This window comes from Moschus berezovskii, chromosome 1 (genome assembly GCF_049115385.1).
Source record: "Moschus berezovskii isolate FMDL1 chromosome 1, NW_MosBer_1.0, whole genome shotgun sequence".
NCBI classification, from domain to species: Eukaryota; Metazoa; Chordata; class Mammalia; order Artiodactyla; family Moschidae; genus Moschus; species Moschus berezovskii.
The window spans coordinates 103,878,964-103,897,258 of record NC_142460.1 but is presented as its reverse complement, the minus strand read 5'-3'; the positions used below and the strand labels follow the sequence as shown (position 1 = coordinate 103,897,258).

The 18,295-nt window shown below is 41.4% G+C and overlaps 1 protein-coding gene across 1 annotated transcript in view; it reads right to left on the bottom strand.

Moving 5' to 3' along the window:
* EHHADH (enoyl-CoA hydratase and 3-hydroxyacyl CoA dehydrogenase) overlaps window positions 1-18,295 on the bottom strand; it is a 68,395-nt gene that overhangs the window by 12,077 nt on the left and 38,023 nt on the right. Inside the window, exons 5-6 of the mRNA XM_055408806.2 lie at window positions 16,787-16,891; window positions 1,483-1,824 (exon numbers count right to left, since the gene is read on the bottom strand). Of these exons, the coding sequence (XP_055264781.1) occupies window positions 1,483-1,824; window positions 16,787-16,891 (447 nt within the window). The remainder of the gene's footprint in view (window positions 1-1,482; window positions 1,825-16,786; window positions 16,892-18,295) is intronic.

Genomic DNA, 18,295 nt, shown 5'->3' with positions numbered 1-18,295 from the left:
GGGGTCATGGTCTGAGAGGGGGAGTGGGAGGCGACAGTGAAGTCCAGGGAGTGTGGGAAGAAGCAACAGCATTCTCGAGAGGGCTGCAAGAGAAGCAAGTGCCCAGGGTAAGTCAGGTTTCAGGCAGGAGACAGAGGGAGAGCCACTGGGAACCAGATGAGGCTGTGGGCACATGCCAGAGGACACGGGGTACATCTTGGCTGCATCACCAAGACCAAGGCGGGCAGAGCAGGGAGCGGATAGACATGAAGAAGGGGGAAATGACCAGCTCTCTCACTTTATTTTTATCTACATTGTCGTCTATGTAGTTTAAAAGCTTTTGCAAATATTTTTCAGAACAATGTGGTGTGTACTTCAAAAAAGACTCGAACTTTTAAACATTCCATGCCAGACACAAACCTGAACTCTTTTTAAAAAGCTCACGATAAGGAAACAGGGAAATTCTCAAATGATGGTTGACAAACACGATACTGACAAACTTAAGAGTTTTTACTATTATTCTGCATTAATTATTCTTGGCTTGAAGGAATGCAAGAAAGAAGAAACAGGTAAGTACATAACTAGAAACAAATAAATATTGGTGTTGCTGAAGGAATCTAAAAAGGTACACTCAGTTCTTTGCCATACTATTTATCCATCTCCTTAAAAAATCACAAGTGAACAAGGAGCACAGTATGTTTGTATTGAAGGCACACTACTTTATTTCCGAATTTCACCGAGACAACTACAGACTGAGAAGAGGGAGAGCAGGCTCTTTCCATCCACACTGCACTGGTGCTAGAGAGCTTGGAGAAGATTAAGAAAGTTGGTGCTTTTAGTAAACTTTGGACCTCCTCTCCCAGAAGACTGTATACAGGCTAATACCTACAACACTCCACTTACTATTTCAGGGGATCTGGAATCCACCCAAGACCATTCTTAGGCCAAGACTAAGTGAAGTTTAGGATAGTGGCCCAAAGAAGCCATTAGAGAGCTAGCTTCTGAGGAAAGAAGACACTTTGTTTGAGAAATTTTCAAGGGGAAAAAGTAAGGAAGCCCATGTTTCAGGTTCAGATGAATTTGGGGATAGTGGCTTTGAATCAGGAGAAGTGAATGGACGCAAGGACCAGAAAAACACAGCCTTCATTCCCAATCCCTAGCTATAGGAGTGACAGGCCACACCTTGAAATGTGGTACACATCATAATCTTGCTGGGAAACCCAGGGATGAGAGACATGTAAGAGGCAGAAATGAGTTTAAAAATGCCCAGAGTCTGGAATCGGACAGATGTAGCATTAGAGGACTTGGGTTTAATTAGTTCACTGTTGAGAAGGCCTAGTGTTTCTAAGCCTCACATGCAAAGATAGTTCACGGGCTGGGATGAAAATTAAGTTAACTAAAAAAGTGACATGTTCAGCAAAGAGCCCGGCACGTGGTGGCCCAAAGCAAATGGTAGCACTTGACAAATGCAGATTTGGGGAGTGATACTGCTCATATTCTTACCGAGAACGCCAACAGAGGAGATGGGCTGTCCTGACGTTGTTTTCCAGGAAGCCCCAGAGGGAGTGGACCACTTATTTGCCATCCTCTCAGCAAAGAAAGCATATTGCAGGGCCCTGGCCTGCCCTGAGGTATTAAGGTACAGGCCCAGCTCCTTTTCCTTCTTGATGCCTATGTCATATGGATATTGGACAGCAGCCTGGACTGCACGGACACAGGCCTCTGGAGACAGGTACCCAGGGTACCGCTTCCGCACCTGCAGAAGGGCTTCACCGAAAATGGCATCCATGTTGGGCAAGCTTGGGACTGGCATGTTGCAGATTCTACGGGATTCTGGAGATTGATCTAAAAGAAATAAGAAAGAAAATTTGGAACTGTTACCTATATCAAAGGATTGTGCGTTCAGTTCAGTTGCTCAGTTGTGTCCAACTCTTTGCAACCCCATGAATTGCAGCAGGCCAGGCCTCCCTGTCCATCACCAACTCCTAGAGTTTACTCAAACTCATGTCTATCGAGTCGGTGATGCCATCCAGCCATCTCATCCTTTGTCGTCCGCTTCTCCTCCTGCCCCCAATCCCTCCCAGCATCAGGGTCTTTTCCAATGAATCAACTCTTCGCATGAGGTGGACAAAGTATTGGAGTTTCAGCTTTAGCATCAGTCCTTCCAATGAACACCCAGGACTGATCTTTAGAACGGACTGGTTGGATCTCCTCGCAGTCCAAGGGACTCTCAAGAGTCTTCTCCAACACCACAGTTCAAAAGCATCAATTCTTCGGCAATCAGCTGTCTTCACAGTCCAACTCTCACATCCATACATGACCACTGGAAAAACCATAGCATTGACTAAACGGACCTTTTTTGGCAAAGTAATGTCTCTGCTTTTTAACATGCTATCAAGGTTTGTCATAACTTTCCTTCCAGTGAGTAAGCGTCTTTTAATTTCATGGCTGCAATGCCCCCCCAAATAGTCTGACACTGTTTCCATTGTTTCCCCATCTATTTCCCATGAAGTGATGGGACCAGATGCCATGATCTAGTTTCCTGAATGTTGAGCTTTAAGCCAACTTTTTCACTCTCCTCTTTCACTTTCATCAAGACGCTTTTTAGTTCCTCTTCACTTTCTGCCGTAAGAGTGGTGTCATCTGCATATTGAGGTTATTGATATTTCTCCCAGCAATCTTGATTCCAGCTTGTGCTTCTTCCAGCCCAGCGTTCTTCACGATGTACTCTGCATATAAGTTAAATAAGCAGGGTGACAATATACAGTCTTGACGCACTCCTTTTCCTATTTGGAACCAGTCTGTTGTTCCATGTGCATATATAATAATAAATACTATTTAAGATATTTTTTCCATTAAATGACTAATTAATGTGTTTCTTTTTAAGAATCTTTTTAATTGGAGGAAAATAGCTTTACAATCGGAGAAGGCAATGGCAAGCCACTCCAGTACTATTGCCTAGAAAATCCCATGGATGGAGGAGCCTGGTAGGCTGCAGTCCGTGGGGTCGCTATGCGTCGGACACGACTGAGCGACTTCACTTTCACTTTTCACTTTCCACTTTCACACATTGGAGAAGGAAATGGCAACCCACTCCAGTGTTCTTGCCTGGAGAATCCCAGGGACGGGGGAGCCTGGTGGGCTTCGGTCTATGGGGTCACACAGAGTCGGACACGACTGAAGTGACTTAGCAGCAGTAGCAGTAGCAGCTTTACAATGTTGTGTTGGTTTCTACCATACAATATTGATAATCAGTCATAATTATACATACATACATATATATATCCCTCTTAGGCCTTCCTCCCCTCCCCTCCCCTCTAAACTTCCCTCCTGGCCCCTATTCCCCTCAGTCATCACAGAGTGCCAGGCTGGGCTCCCTATGTTATATAGCAGCTTCCCACTAGCTAGTTTACACATGATAGTGTATATATGCCAATACTACTTTCTCAATTCATCCCACCCACTCCTTCCCCTGTTGTGTCCATAAATCTATTCTCTATGTCCATGTATCTATGCCCTCTTTGAAAATAGGTTCATCAGTACCATTTTTCTAGATTCCAGATATATGCGTTAACATATGGTATTTGTTTTTCTCTCTGACTTACTTCACTCCTTATAATAGGCTCTAGGTTCATCCACCTCACTACAACTGACTCAGTTGTCAAGATATTTAATGTAACACTAATAACAAAATCTCTGACATCTTTGCAACTTAGTCGCATAAGATAAAATTTAATAGATTCAAAGGAATTTCAAGTTACCTAATTGAGGCATAAAAGTTATATCTTCATTTTACTTCAAGGCCAAAATAACATTGTGATAGATTAGTTATATTAATCTGCCAGTGAGCTTAAGGAAAATAGTTCTGAGTTAATAATATTTTAGGTTCAAAATAATTTTAACTTCATTCTTAACAGTAATAAAAACTTTAAAATACCTAGAAAAGGAGACAGTATAATATTGGCACAAAGATAGACATAAAAATCAGTGGAAAAACCTGAGTTAAGAAATAAATACAATCATCACCAATTGATTTCCAACACGGGTACCAAAACAATTTAATGGGAGAAAGGAGAGTTTTTTTTTTAAACAAACAAAGCTGAGGACAACTGAATATCCACATGAAACAAGTAAACAGGTCCTTACCTAGCACCATATATAAAAATTAACTCAAATATGGGTCATAAATCTAAATTGGGTTAAAACTATAAGACTTCCTTAAAAAAATAAGAAAAGTCTTTATGACATTTGATTAGGGAAAGTATTCTTAGCACAAGCCACAGAAGAAAAAATTATTAAGTTGACTGCATCAAAATTAAAGACTTTTGTACTTCAAAGAACATATTTAAGAAAATGAAATGATAAATCATAGACTAGAAGAAAATACTTGCATGGTAGGTGAAATAACACCCTCCCTAAACATCTACTTTCTAATCCCCAGAACCTATGAATATATTATCGTACATGGCAAAGAGACTCTACAGATATGATTAAGGTTAAAGACCTTGAGATGTGATGTTTACCCTGTATTATCCAGGTAGGCCCAATCTAATTTTATGAACCCTTAAAAGAGGAGAGCCTCTCTCAGCTGTAGTGAGAGAGGAAGAGTCAGAGAGGTGCCACACAGAAAGTTCTGTTGATGACAATGTGGCTTTGAAGATGGAGGAAGGGGGCCAAGACCCACTCCTCTAGGCCGGAATGGCCATCGGTTTACAACCAACAAAAGCATGGAGACCTTGGTCCTACAACACAAGTACTGAACTCTACCAACAACTCAAGTGAGCAATAAACAGATTCTCCGCAAGAACTTTTAGAAAGAAGTGCAACTGTTGACAGTTGGGTTCAGTCCAGTGAGACCCCTACCAGACTTCAGACCTGTAGATAGATAAGGTAATACATTTGTATTGTTTAAACTGTAGAGCTTGCTGAGCTTGTTATATCAAGCAACAGACAATTAATACAACTTGCATATCAAATATCTAATAAAGTATCTATATCCAGAGTTTATAAAGATCTCTTATGACTCTATAATAAGGCAAAGAACTCAAGTTTTAAAAATGGGTGAAAACTTGAGTGGATATTTCACCAAAGAGGATATGTGTGTGTGTGTTAGTCAGTCAGTCATCTCCAACAGTTTGCAGCCCATGGACTGTTGTCCACCAGGCTCCTCTGTCCATGGGATTTTCCAGGCAAGAATACTGGAGCGGGGTTGCCACTCCCTTCTCCAAGGGATCTTCCCAACCCAGGGATGGAATCCGGGTTCCCTACATTGCAGGCAGATTCTTAATCATCTGAGCCAAATTGTTCAGTTATCCTGTGAGCTAGCCAATCTTCAGTTTATGGGCTCCCCTGGTGGTTCAGACAGTAAAAAATCTGCCTGCAATGCAGGCGGAGAAGGCAATGGCAAGCCACTCCAGTACTATTGCCTGGAAAACCCCATGGATGGAGGAGCCTGGTAGGCTGCAGTCCGTGGGGTTGCTAAGGGTCAGACATGACTGAGCAACTTCACTTTCACTTTTCACTTTCACGCATTGGAGACTGAAGTGGCAACCCACTCCAGTGTTCTTGCCTGGAGAATCCCAGGGACGGGGGAGCCTGGTGGGCTTCCGTCTATGGGGTCACACAGAGTTGCACACGACTGAAGTGACTTAGCAGCAGCAGCAGCAATGCAGGAGACCCAGGTATGATTCCTGGGTCAATGAGATCCCTGGCAAAGGGAAGGCCTACCCACTCCAGTACTCTTACCTGGAGAATTTCATGGACAGAGGAGGCTGGCAGGTTATAGTCCATGGAGTCACAAAGAGTAGGACAGGACTGAGTGACCAAAACTCTTACATTTTTTCAAGCTCAGCAGAGAAAGAAGAAGAACTTTCCAGGGCCACAACTGATTTAATTTCTTAGTGGCCCATAAGAGAGATGATAACAGATAGTGGGGAGAGGGAAGTCGGGGGAGAGGACCGAGTGGATGAGGAAAGAGGTCAGAGCTGTCAGTTTTGCGGCACCGGACAATAGGCGGCTAGTACAGTCTTTGTGGGGACAGGGCTTAGATGGGTTTGGGATATCTTAGAGCTGGATCTCTGTCCTTGTGACGCTACCACCAGCCCCACCATCACAGGGGCTGATTCTCAACATCATAGCACACATCAGAGTTATTTCAGGACTTTTAAAGATGACCATGCTCCACTGTGAATTCAGTTAAGATTCTCTAAGGGTGGGGCCTGAACATGAGTATTTTTTTAAAATTCCATAGGTGATTTTGGGACTTCTCTGGTGGTCCAATGGCTAAGAGGGAGGCCAGGTTTGATCCCTGGTCAGGGAACTAGATCCCACATGCCACAACTAAAGATCCCACATGCCACAACTAAGACCTGGTAGAGTTAAAAAAAAAAATTCAATAGTTGCTTTTGAGGTATAGACTTTTGGAGGTCCAAGAGCAGAGCATTTATCAGCCACCATATCAGAAGTCATCTGCAGCTCCTGGCTACTTTGATCTGGCAGAGATTGAAGTGAGAAGAGAAAGAAAAAAAGGAAGAAGAAAAACGCTTAATGGTGTGCAGTAATTTTAGCCAATTGGCACACTCCTAGCATCCCAGGGATACTCAGAACCTCTGAGACTTCAGACAGGCATTTTGGGATCCCCCACAGCACTTGTCCAGACCAAACTAAGCATATCTATTGGAGAATGTTGGATCAGGGCACAACCGTTAGGAGTTATTTCCCTGCTCAATTTCCTATCCTTTTTGTTCTGTGACTGTAACTAAAGGATACTATTATTTTACAACTCCATTTTATTCCTACAAAATTATTCAGAATTTCCCCTTTGGGTCTACAGGTACGGTGCTTTCAAAGTGTATTTCTTATATACATGCTAGTTCTAAAGTCACTCAGCTGTACCTACATAATAAGAGAGGCAAGTATGAGCAGGTCAGAACCAGCACTAGCTCCTCAGGAAAATGGGAAAGAGAGGAGCTAATTAATGATTCAAGTATGCTTATAATTGAATTCTTTCCCTGACCCATTCATATTTTTTTTCTTAATTCTTTGAAGTCTTCTAAGGCAGAAGTTTTCATTTAAAAAATAAGTGAATCATATGCCTAAAGGAGGAAAAGGAGATGATTATTTTCCCTTTTTCCTTTCTAGTAAGCTGACAAGAAGAGATTTTCTCTCTCTAGGATAAAGAGACGGAGAAGGCAATGGCAAGCCACTCCAGTACTATTGCCTAGAAAATCCCATGGATGGAGGAGCCTGGTAGGCTGTAGTCCATGGGGTCGCTAAGGGTCGGACATGACTGAGCGACTTCACTTTCACACACTGGAGAAGGAAATGGCAACCCACTCCAGTGTTCTTGCCTGGAGAATCCCAGGGACGGGGGAGCCTGGTGGGCTTACGTCTATGGGGTCACACAGAGTCGGACACGACTGAAGTGACTTAGCAGCAGCTGCAGGATAAAGAGAGACAATGTACAGTGTGCAGTTTACAAAAATGGTTTCCTAAGACATACAGGACTCTCTCTAGCTCTGATAAACAGACTCTGTCATAGAAGCTCTGCAAACAGACAGAACAACTGCACTTTTTCTGGGCTTGAGGGGGTCCCCAAAGAACTGGGGCACATAAAAAAGAAGCCCGATTTAGATATGTGCTTAGGCTTCCTAGGTAAGGCAGTGTTACTCTGCTTCTGTGAAATATGTTTATACAAATGTTCATAGAAAGTAAAAAATTACAAACAGCAAAAGATAAAATGGAAGAGAAAGATGAAACCACTAAGATTTTTTTAAGTCACAAAATCCAAATGAACAAACAGATCAAGGTCTTCGAGCAGAATAAGAATCGCTAAAAATGCCTACCACAGCCCAGGGCAGTGACAGTAATAGGACCAGGGTTTGCTGGAGGGACAAAAGCAGGGCGCTGGGTTCCTGAGCTGAGGTTCCCATTTGGATGTCCCCTGTGCTCATCCTCAGCTAGCAGCACACACTTTCAGCTTCATGCCAGAATCACACTTGTGGGAACAAGGGGTTCTTACTCCATTTGGGAACAAGCAGGCTGCTGACCAAATGCAAATAAACCGCATTTGACAGGACCCTCCCCTCCCCAGTTTAGCCAAAGCAATCTGGTCTGGCCAAGCAACTGAATTGCTCGGCTAAATCCATTGCACTGCAGTCATCAGGGAGGCTTCGTGTAACAAGAGTATTAAGATGCATGAAGCTAATTAACTTCCACAGTCAGCTCTCTAGGATGTGTGTTAAGTTTATAGAGAAACTTGAAGTTACTGTCCAAATCATATTTTTAGATATATATGTTAACCTCCTACAATCCCCTCCCACCCATAACTGGCTCCAAAACTGCAAATTTTTTCAAAACTGGCTCCAATTGCAACACTGACCACTGGAAATTTCCTTCCTTCTCAACTTGCCTGTTGCATGTGGAAACTAAATAATTATTCTCTCTCTTTTTTTTTTTTTTGCAGACTCATACTTTATTACTATAGCTTTAAAAAAATTTTTTAATTGGAGGATAATTGCTTTAAAATATTGTGCTGGTTTCTGCCATACATTAACATGAATCATATATAAATAAGTGTTCTTAATCCTTTCCTTTTGTTCTTTTTGTAGGTCAACATTTCAGCAGTGAGGGGTGAGGGTAATGATGGGGGTGAGAATAGGTTGAATTAATGAAATATTTTTACAAATGGAGAAAGAGAACTCAAAAATTTTACATGTACATTTTTAAATTGAGATTTGGTTCACATACAATAAAAGTCACCATTTCAAAGTTTATAATTCAGGAGTTTTTAGTATAATCACAAGGTGTGAAACCACACATGTATGTTTTTTAACCATGCCTTTCAGACTGCTTTACTAATATTTTTAAGTTAAAGAACATCACGAACCTCCAAAACATCAATGCTAAGTGAGAGAAACCAAACACAAAAGAGCACATGCTATATGAAATTCTAAAAAACAAGACTATAGTAACAGAAAACAGGCCAGTGGTCATCTATGGCCAAGGGCAGGGGAAGGAATCTACTTAAAAGAGGTTCAGTTCGGTTCAGTTCAGTCGCTCAGTCGTGTCCAACTCTCTGCAACCCCATGAATCACAGCACGCCAGGCCTCCCTGTCTATCACCAACTCCCGGAGTTCACTCAAACTCATGTGTAGGAGCATACTTTTTAGAATGACTGAACCATGTCTTGATTGTAGCAGGGCCACACAACTGTACATTACTACAAAATTCATCAAATTGCTACATTTAAACTGGGTGACTTTTACTGTGTGTAAATTATACCTCAAGCTGGAAAAATCAAAACCAAAGCAAAAATCATGTATGCAATTTGAGAGGGGAAACAAGTTATTTTCATTTTTGTGTATTTTCTTTAAATTTTTGTCAGCATTCATAACACACTATGTAGCTCTAAGTATAGAATCAGGAAGATCCCCTGGAGAAGGGTTAGGCTACCCATTCCAATATTCTTTGGCTTCCCTGGTAGCTCAGATGGTAAAGAATCTGCCTACAGTGCAAGAGACCTGGGTTTGATCCCTGGGTTGGGAAGATCCCCTGGAGGAGGGCATGGCAACCCACTCCAGTATTCTTGCCTGGAGAATCCCCATGGACAGAGGAGCCTGGCGGGCTACAGTCCATGGGGTCACAAAGAGTCAGACACAACTGAGTGACAGCACAGCACATATATATTTTGTATTTAGACACTTTTATGTCACAATTTCACATTTCTACCAAGTTTTGATGATTATAATTTAAGATAGACAATTGTCCAAAGCCTATAACCATTCCCCTACTGTTAACAGGTAAATTACCAAATTTTAAAGTGAATGATTCCTCCTCAATATTTGGATGCCACCAAGTGGACAAACTGTGTAATACTACTGAGATTGAGTAGGCCATTTTATACATTTTAAAAAATAATACTTCAATGTTAACATTTTTATTTAAAATTAATTTTAAAATTTTTATTAATTATAAGATATAAATTATTATGATTGTATTCATTTAAAAATAAATGATTTTATTAATTATAAGATTATTTTATAAATGTACCAGACCATAATCCCCATCTATCTCTTGAAGTAACTTAACTTTCAAATCTGAATTTCCAGAAGTCAAAGAAAAGAACTTCCTGTTGAAATCATGTCCTTAACAAACGAAAACCACAGGTGAAAAATGATAGACATGGGTCTATCTTAAACGCCAAACCAAAAACCATTTAGGGACCCCCAAATGCAAACAGCCTTTCCTGTAGACCAATTGACTTCTAACAAAACAATAAGTGCTCTCAGGAGGCACAACAAAACCAGTGATGAAACTGTGGTGAAGATTATCTGGAAAGAAGAGAAAGACAGCAGGAAACTCATTCCCCTTTGGGCAAAGCCTCGCTAACTCCCTTTAGAGTCACCAGTATTTTCTCCTCACAGTCCCTGGCCTCTCCAGTTTAAGCTTTCACTATTGAAATGAAACAGTAAGTGGTTAGAGCCACAAAAAGAAAGATTATTTCAGGGAAGTGTTTGGTCCCTGGCAGGGTGGACAAAAGAATGACTTTTTCAAAGAAGCCTTTGAGTGACACTGAGCCATTACCTACCACCAACTGGGGAGATGAACACTCTTCTCTGCCTGTAGCCCAACATTCCTTCCAATTATTTTTTCTGACTCTCTTTAACCCTCTCTATCTTGCTGCCAACCTCCAAAAATTGAAAAGAAACATTTTTTTAAAGAAAGAAAAAAAGCCTCTTGGAATGTCATAAGTCCATAAGGTGAGAAACCAGTGAGAGAGAGAAAACATACTCACTGAGTCAGAACCATGGCTTTACTGTGGCAAATTATACAGCCTGTCTTCTAACTGCTGAAATGTTTGTTTGCATGGCTTTTCTTATTCTTTTTAAAATGTTTTGGCCATACCACAAGGCACGTGGGATCTTGGTTCCCCGACTCTCTCCAATGAGAACCTGCGTTGCAAACAGAGTCCTAGCCACTGGACCACCAAGGGAAGTCCTGCTTGGTTCTTCTTAAATTTTAATTGTACTTATTAATAGAACATATACTCATTCAATAAAAATTCAAAAGGTACAGAAGAATAAAAAGAGACATCTCCTCTAACTGCTTCTGCTGGCAGGCTAGCCCCATTCTCAGAGTCAACCGTCAATCTTTTCTTTGAATCCTTACAGAAGTATCCTATACATAAACAGTTACAAACACACCTTCTCCCTATATAGACATTCAATCCCCCCTTTTTTGTTACACAAATGTTGAACTACTATACACATGATTCTTTTCTTTAATTTTATTTTAATTGGGGGCTACTTTACAATATTGTAGTGGTTTTAGCCATACATTCACATGAATCAGCCATGGTTGCACATGTATTCCCCATCCTGACCCTCCCTCCCACCTCCCTCCCCATACCATCCCTCAGGGTCATTCTAGTGCACCAGCCCTGAGCATCCTGTCTCATGCATCGAACCTGGACTGGCGATCTATTTCACATATGATACTTTACATGTTTCAGTGCTATTCTCTCAAATCATCCCACCCTCGCCTTATCCCAGAGTCCAAAAGTCTGATTTTTACATCTGTGTCTCTTTTGCTGTCTCGCATATAGGGTCATCATTATCATCTTTCTAAATACCATGTATATGGGTTAATATACTGTATTGTGTTTTTCTTTCTGACTTACTTCACCCTGTATAATAGGTTCCAGTTTCATCCACCTCATTAGAACTGATTCAAATGCATTCTTTTTAATTGCTAAGCAATACTCCATTGTGTATATGTACCACAGCTTTCTTATCCATTCATCTGCCGATGATCATCTAGGTTGCTTCCATGTCCTGGCTGTTATAAACAGTGCTGCGATGAACATTGGGGTACATGTGTCTCTTTCAATTCTGGTTACCTTGGTGTGTATGCCAAGCAGTGGAATTACCGGGTCATATGGCAGTTCTGGTGGCTCGGAGGTTAAAGCATCTGCCTCCAATGTGGGAGACCCGGGTTCGATCCCTGGGTCGGGAAGATCCCCTGGAGAAGGAAACGGTAACCCACTCCAGTATTCTTGCCTGGAGAATCCCATGGATGGAGAAGCCTGGTAGGCTACAGTCCACGGGGTCGCAAAGAGTCAGACACGACTGAGAGACGGAACGGACAGACGGATGGCAGTTCTATTTCCAGTTTTTTACGGAATCTCCACACTGTTCTCTATAGTGGCTGTACTAGTTTTCATTCCCACCAACAGTGTAAGAGGGTTCCTTTTTCTCCACACCCTCTCCAGCATTTATTGTTTGTAGACTTTTTGATAGCAGCCATTCTGACTGGCATGAGATGGTACTTCATTGTGGTTCTGATTTGCATTTCTCTGATAATAAGTAATGTTGAGCATCTTTTCATGTGTTTGTTAGCCATCTGTATGTCTTCTTTGGAGAAATGTCTGTTTAGTTCTTTGGCCCATTTTTTGATTGGGTCGCTTATTTTTCTGAAATTGAGCTGCAGGAGTTGCTTGTATATTTTTGACATTAATTCTTTGTCAGTTGCTTCATTTGCTATTATTTTCTCCCATTCTGAAGGCTGTCTTTTCACCTTGCTTATAGTTTCCTTCATTGTGCAAAAGCTTTTAAGTTTAATTAGGTCCCATTTGTTTATTTTTGCTTTTATTTCAATTACTCTGGGAGGTGGGTCATCGAGGATCCTGCTATGATTTACATCAGAGAGTGTTTTGCCTATGTTTTCCTCTAGGAGTTTTATAGTTTCTGGTCTTACATTTAGACCTTTAATCCATTTTGAGTTTATTTTTGTGTATGGTGTTAGAGAGCATTCTAGTTTCATTCTTTTACAAGTGGTTGAACAGATTTCCCAGCACCACTTATTAAAGAGATTGTCTCCATAGTATATTCTTGCCTCCTTTGTCAAAGATAAGATGTCCATAGGTGCATGGATTTATCTCTGGGCTTTCTATTTTGTTCCATTGATCTATGTTCTGTCTTTGTGCCAGTGCACATGATTTTTTTTTCATTTAACAATACAATATATACTGTGGCAATCATACCATGTCAACACATAGAGTTTCTCATTCATTTTATTTTTTATTTTTATATACATAAGTTTAAGTTTAGTCCCTCAGTCGTGTCCGAATCTTTGAGACTCCATGGACTATAGCCTACCAGGCTCCTTCGTCCATGGGATTTTCCAGGCAAGAGTACTGGAATGGGTTGCCATTTCCTTCTCCAGAGTATCTTCCCGACCCAGGGATCGAACCCGAGTCTCCCACATTGTAGGCAAAGGCTTTACCATCTGAGCCACCAGGAAAGTATATACATATCAGTGCAGTACAGTTCAGTTGCTCAGTCGTGTCTGACTCTTTGCGACCCCATGGACTGCAGCACACCAGGCCTCCTTGTCCATCACCAACTCCTGGAGTTTACACAAACTCATGTCCACTGAGTTGGTGATGCCATCCAACCATCTCATCCTCTGCTGTCCCCCTCTGCTTCTGTCTTCAATCGTTCCCAGCATCAGGGTCTTTTCCAGTGAGTCAGCTCTTCACATCAGGTGACCAAAGTATTGGAGTTTCAGCTTCAACATCAGTCCTTCCAATGAACATTCAGGACTGATTTCCTTTAGGATGGACTGGTTGGATCTCCTTGCAGTCCAAGGGACTCTCAAGAGTCTTCTCCAATATCACAGTTCAAAGCATCAATTCTTTGCCGCTCAGCTTTCTTTATAGTCCAACTCTCACATCCATACATGACCACTGGAAAAACCATAGCCGTGACTAGATGGATCTTTGTTGGCAAAGTAATGTCTCTGCTTTTTAACATGCTGTCTAGGTTGGTCATAATTTTTCTTCCAAGGAGTAAGCGTCTTTTTATTTCATTGCTGCAGTTACCATCTGCAGTGATTTTGGAGCCCCCCAAAAATAAAGTCTGCCACTGTTTCCACTGTTTCTCCATCTATTTGCCATGAGGTGATGGAACCAGATGCCATGATCTTAGTTTTCTGAATGTTGAGCTTTAAGCCAACTTTTTCCACTCTTCTCTTTCATTTTCATCAAGAGGCTCTTTAGTTCCTCTTCACTTTCTGCTATAAGGATCATGTCAATGGCAACCCACTCCAGTACTCTTGCCTGGAAAATCCCATGGACGGAGGAGCCTGGTAGGCTGCAGTCCGTGGGGTCTCTAAGAGTTGGATACGACTGAGCGACTTCACTCTCACTTTTCATTTTAATGCATTGGAGAAGGAAATAGCAACCCACTCCAGTGTTCTTGCCTGGAGAATCCCAGGGACAGGGGAGCCTGGTGGGCTGCTGTCTATGGGGTCGTGCAGAGTCGGACACGACTGAAATGACATAGCAGCAACAGCATCTGCATATCTGAGGTTATTGATATTTCTCCCGGCAATCTTGATTCCAGCTGGTGCTTCTTCCAGCCCAGCGTTTCTCATGATGTGCTCTGCATATAAGTCAAATAAGCAGGGTGACAATATACAGCCTTGACATACTTCTTTCCCAATTTGGAAGCAGTCTGTTGTTCCATGTCTGGTTCTAACTGTTGCTTCCTGACCTGCATACAGATTTCTCAAGAGGCAGGTCAGGTGGTCTGGTATTCCCATCTCTTTCAGAATTTTACACAGTTTATTGTGATCCACATAGTCAAAGGCTTTGGCACAGTCAATAAAGCAGAAATAGATGGAAATTTTCTGGAACTCTCTTGCTTTTTCAATGATCCAGCGGATGTTGGCAATTTGATGTCTGGTGCCTCTGTCTTTTCTAAAACCAGCTTGAACATCTGGAAGTTCACGGTTCACATATTGCTGAAGCCTGGCTTAGAGAATTTTGAGCATAACTTTGCTAGCATGTGAGATGAGTGCAATTGTGCGGTAGTTTGAGCATTCTTTGGCATTGCCTTTCTTAGGGACTGGAATGAAAACTGAACTTTTCCAGTCCTGTGGCCACTGCTGAGTTTTCCAAATTTGCTGGCATATTGAGTGCAGCCCTTTCACAAAATAATCTTTCAGGATTTGAAATAGCTCAACTGGAATTCCATCACCTCCACTAGCTTTGCTTGTAATGATGCTTCCTAAGGCCCACTTGACTTCACATTCCAGGATGTCTGGCTCTAGGTGAGTGATCACACCATCGTGATTATCTGGGTCGCGAAGATTTTTTTTGTACAGTTCTTCTGTGTATTCTTGCCACTTCTTCTTAATATCATCTGCTTCTGTTAGGTCCATTCCATTTCTGTCCTTTATTGAGCCCATCTTTGCATGAAATGTTCCGTTGGTATCTCTAATTTTCTTGAAGAGATCTCTAGTCTTTCCCATTCTATTGTTTTCCTCTTTTCCTTTGCACCAATCACCGAGGAAGGCTTTCTTATCTCTCCTTGCTATTCTTTGGAACTCTGTATTCAAATGGGTATATCTGTCCTTTTCTCCTTTGCTTTTGGCTTCTCTTCTTTTTACAACTATTTGTAAGGCCTCATCAGAGAGCCATTTTGCTTTTTTGCATTTCTTTTCATTGGGGATGATCTTGCTCGCTGTCTCAATGTTCGTGTACAATGTCACGAACCTCTGTCCAGAGTTCATCAGGCTCCCTGTCTATCAGATCTAGTCCCTTACATCTATTTCTCACTTCCACTGTATAATCATAAGGGATTTGATTTAGGTCATATCTGAATGGTCTAGTGGTTTTCCCTACTTTCTTCAATTTAAGTCTGAATTTGGCAATAAGGAGTTCATGATCTGAGCCATAGTCAACTCCCAGTCTTGTTTTTGCTGACTGTATAGAGCTTCTCCATCCTTGGCTACAAAGAATATAATCAATCTGATTTTGGTGTTGATCATGTGGTAACATCCATATGTAGAGCCTTCTCTTGTGTTGTTGAAAGAGGGTGTTTGCAGTGACCAGTGCATTCTCTTGGCAGAACTCTATTAGCCTTTGTCCAGCTTCATTCTGTACTCCAAGGCCAAATTTGCCTGTTACTCCAGGTGTTTCTTGACTTCCTACTTTTTCATTCCAGTCCCCTGTAATGAAAAGGACATCTTTTTGGGGGTGTTAGTTCTAGAAGGTCTTGTAGGTCTTCATAGAACCGTTCAACTTCAGCTTCTTCAGCATTACTGGTTGGGGCATAGACTTGGATCACTGTGATATTGAATGGTTTGCCATCCAAACCGAGATCATTCTGTCGTTTTTGAGACTGCACCCAAGTACTGCATTTCAGACTCTTTTGTTGACTATGGTGGCTACTCCATTTCTTCTAAGGGATTCTTGTCCACAGTAGTAGATATAATGGTCATCTGAGTTAAATTCACCCATTCCAGTCCATTTTAGTTTGCGGATATCTAAAATGTCAATGTTCACTCTTGCCATCTCCTGTTTGATCACTTCCAATTTGCCTTGATTCATGGACCTTACATTCCAGGTTCTTATGCAATGTTGCTCTTTATAGCATCGGACCTTGCTTCCATCACCAGTCACATCCACAAGTGGGTGTTGTTTTTGCTTTGGCTCCATCTCTTCATTCTTTCTGGAGTTATTTCATTTATCCACTATATATACATATACATATTAGGTATATAGGCTTAGTTGCTCTGCAGCATGGCATGTGGGATCTTCCTGGACCAGGGATCGAACCCATGTCTCCTGCATTGGCAGGCAGATTCTTTACTACTGAACCACCAGGGAGGTCCTCTCATTCATTTTTAATCTGTATCGTATTCTGTTTGGACATGCCATAAAATATTTAAGGAGTACCATATTAAGATGGACATTTAACTTATTTCCAACCTTGTGTTAGTTTTATTATTATCTTCTTACCTGAAATTCTCTGGGCAAATTTGATCGACTCTTCAATTGGGTCTGAGTTCACAATCATATCCAGAATACCCAGCTTAAGTGCTTCATTTGCTGAAATATGTCTTCCTAAAAGAAAACAAAACAGAACAATGTGAGATTAAAGCAAAAGCACCACTCTTTCTAGTAGGAAGTTCACTTGTCCTAGATATAAGCATCTATTACAAAATAAATAAGCACCACAAAAGCCTCTTGATGAAAGTGAAAGAGGAGAGTGAAAAGGTTGGCTCGAAGCTCAACATTCAGAAAACAAAGATCATGGTATCTGGTCCCATCACTTCATGGGAAATAGATGGGGAAACAGTGTCAGACTTTATTTTTTTGGGCTCCAAAATCACTGCAGATGCTGACTGCAGCGATGAAATTAAAAGACGCTTACTCCTTGGAAGGAAAGTTATGACCAACCTAGACAGCATATTAAAAAGCAGAGACATTACTTTGCCAACAAAGGTCTGCCTAGTCATGGCTATGGTTTTTCCCGTGGTCATGTATGGATGTGAGAGTTAGACTGTGAAGAAAGCTGATCGCCGAAGAATTGATGCTTTTGAACTGTGGTGTTGGAGAACACTCTTGAGAGTCCCTTGGACTGCAAGGAAATCCACCCAGTCCATTCTAAAGGAGATCAGTCCTGGGTGTTCATTGGAAGGACTGATGCTAAAGCTGAAACTCCAATACTTTGGCCACCACATGCGACGAGTTGACTCACTGGAAAAGACTCTGATTCTGGGAGTGATTGGGGGCAGGAGGAGACAGGGACGACAGAGAATGAGATGGCTGGATGGCATCACCGACTCGATGGACATGAGTTTGAGTAAACTCCGGGAGTTGGTGATGGACAGGGAGGCCTGGCGTGCTGTGATTCATCGGGTCGCAAAGAGTCGGACACAACTGAGCGACTGAACTGAACTGAACACTGATTGTTATAGTGGAAAATCACTGCAGAGGTAATCAGAAAACTTGGATTCAAGTTCCAACTCTACCTATACTATTTGTGTGAGCTATACTAGAACCATAATTTCTTCATTGGTAAATGACAATAATTATGCTTACCTGAGTAATTGTGAGTAGTAAGTGAAAATAAAACATTTTCCTTATATTCTTTAAATCTCCATAGAGGCACTTTATAAATTATAAATCTCTATATAATATATGAGGATTGAAACCTTATAATAATACAGTTAAAAAATAATAAAGCTAGTAAGAAAAGGACAGTTGTAGTACTACCTGTTCTTATACTAACATATACCAAGTGTTGCCACTGATTATGAAGAGTCCTCAAACATAAACATAGTTGGATTGACTGTGGGAAAGCATTATTAAGTTGACATTATATAAGATATAATCAAAATGTCACAGGAAAATAGGGTGGACCTTTGCATTTTTTGGCTACTCAGCATCTCAGCTCCTTCCTTAGTTTGTGAAATTGCTAATGTGTGAGCTTTGGAACCAAAAAGGAAGCTAAAAAGGAAGTAG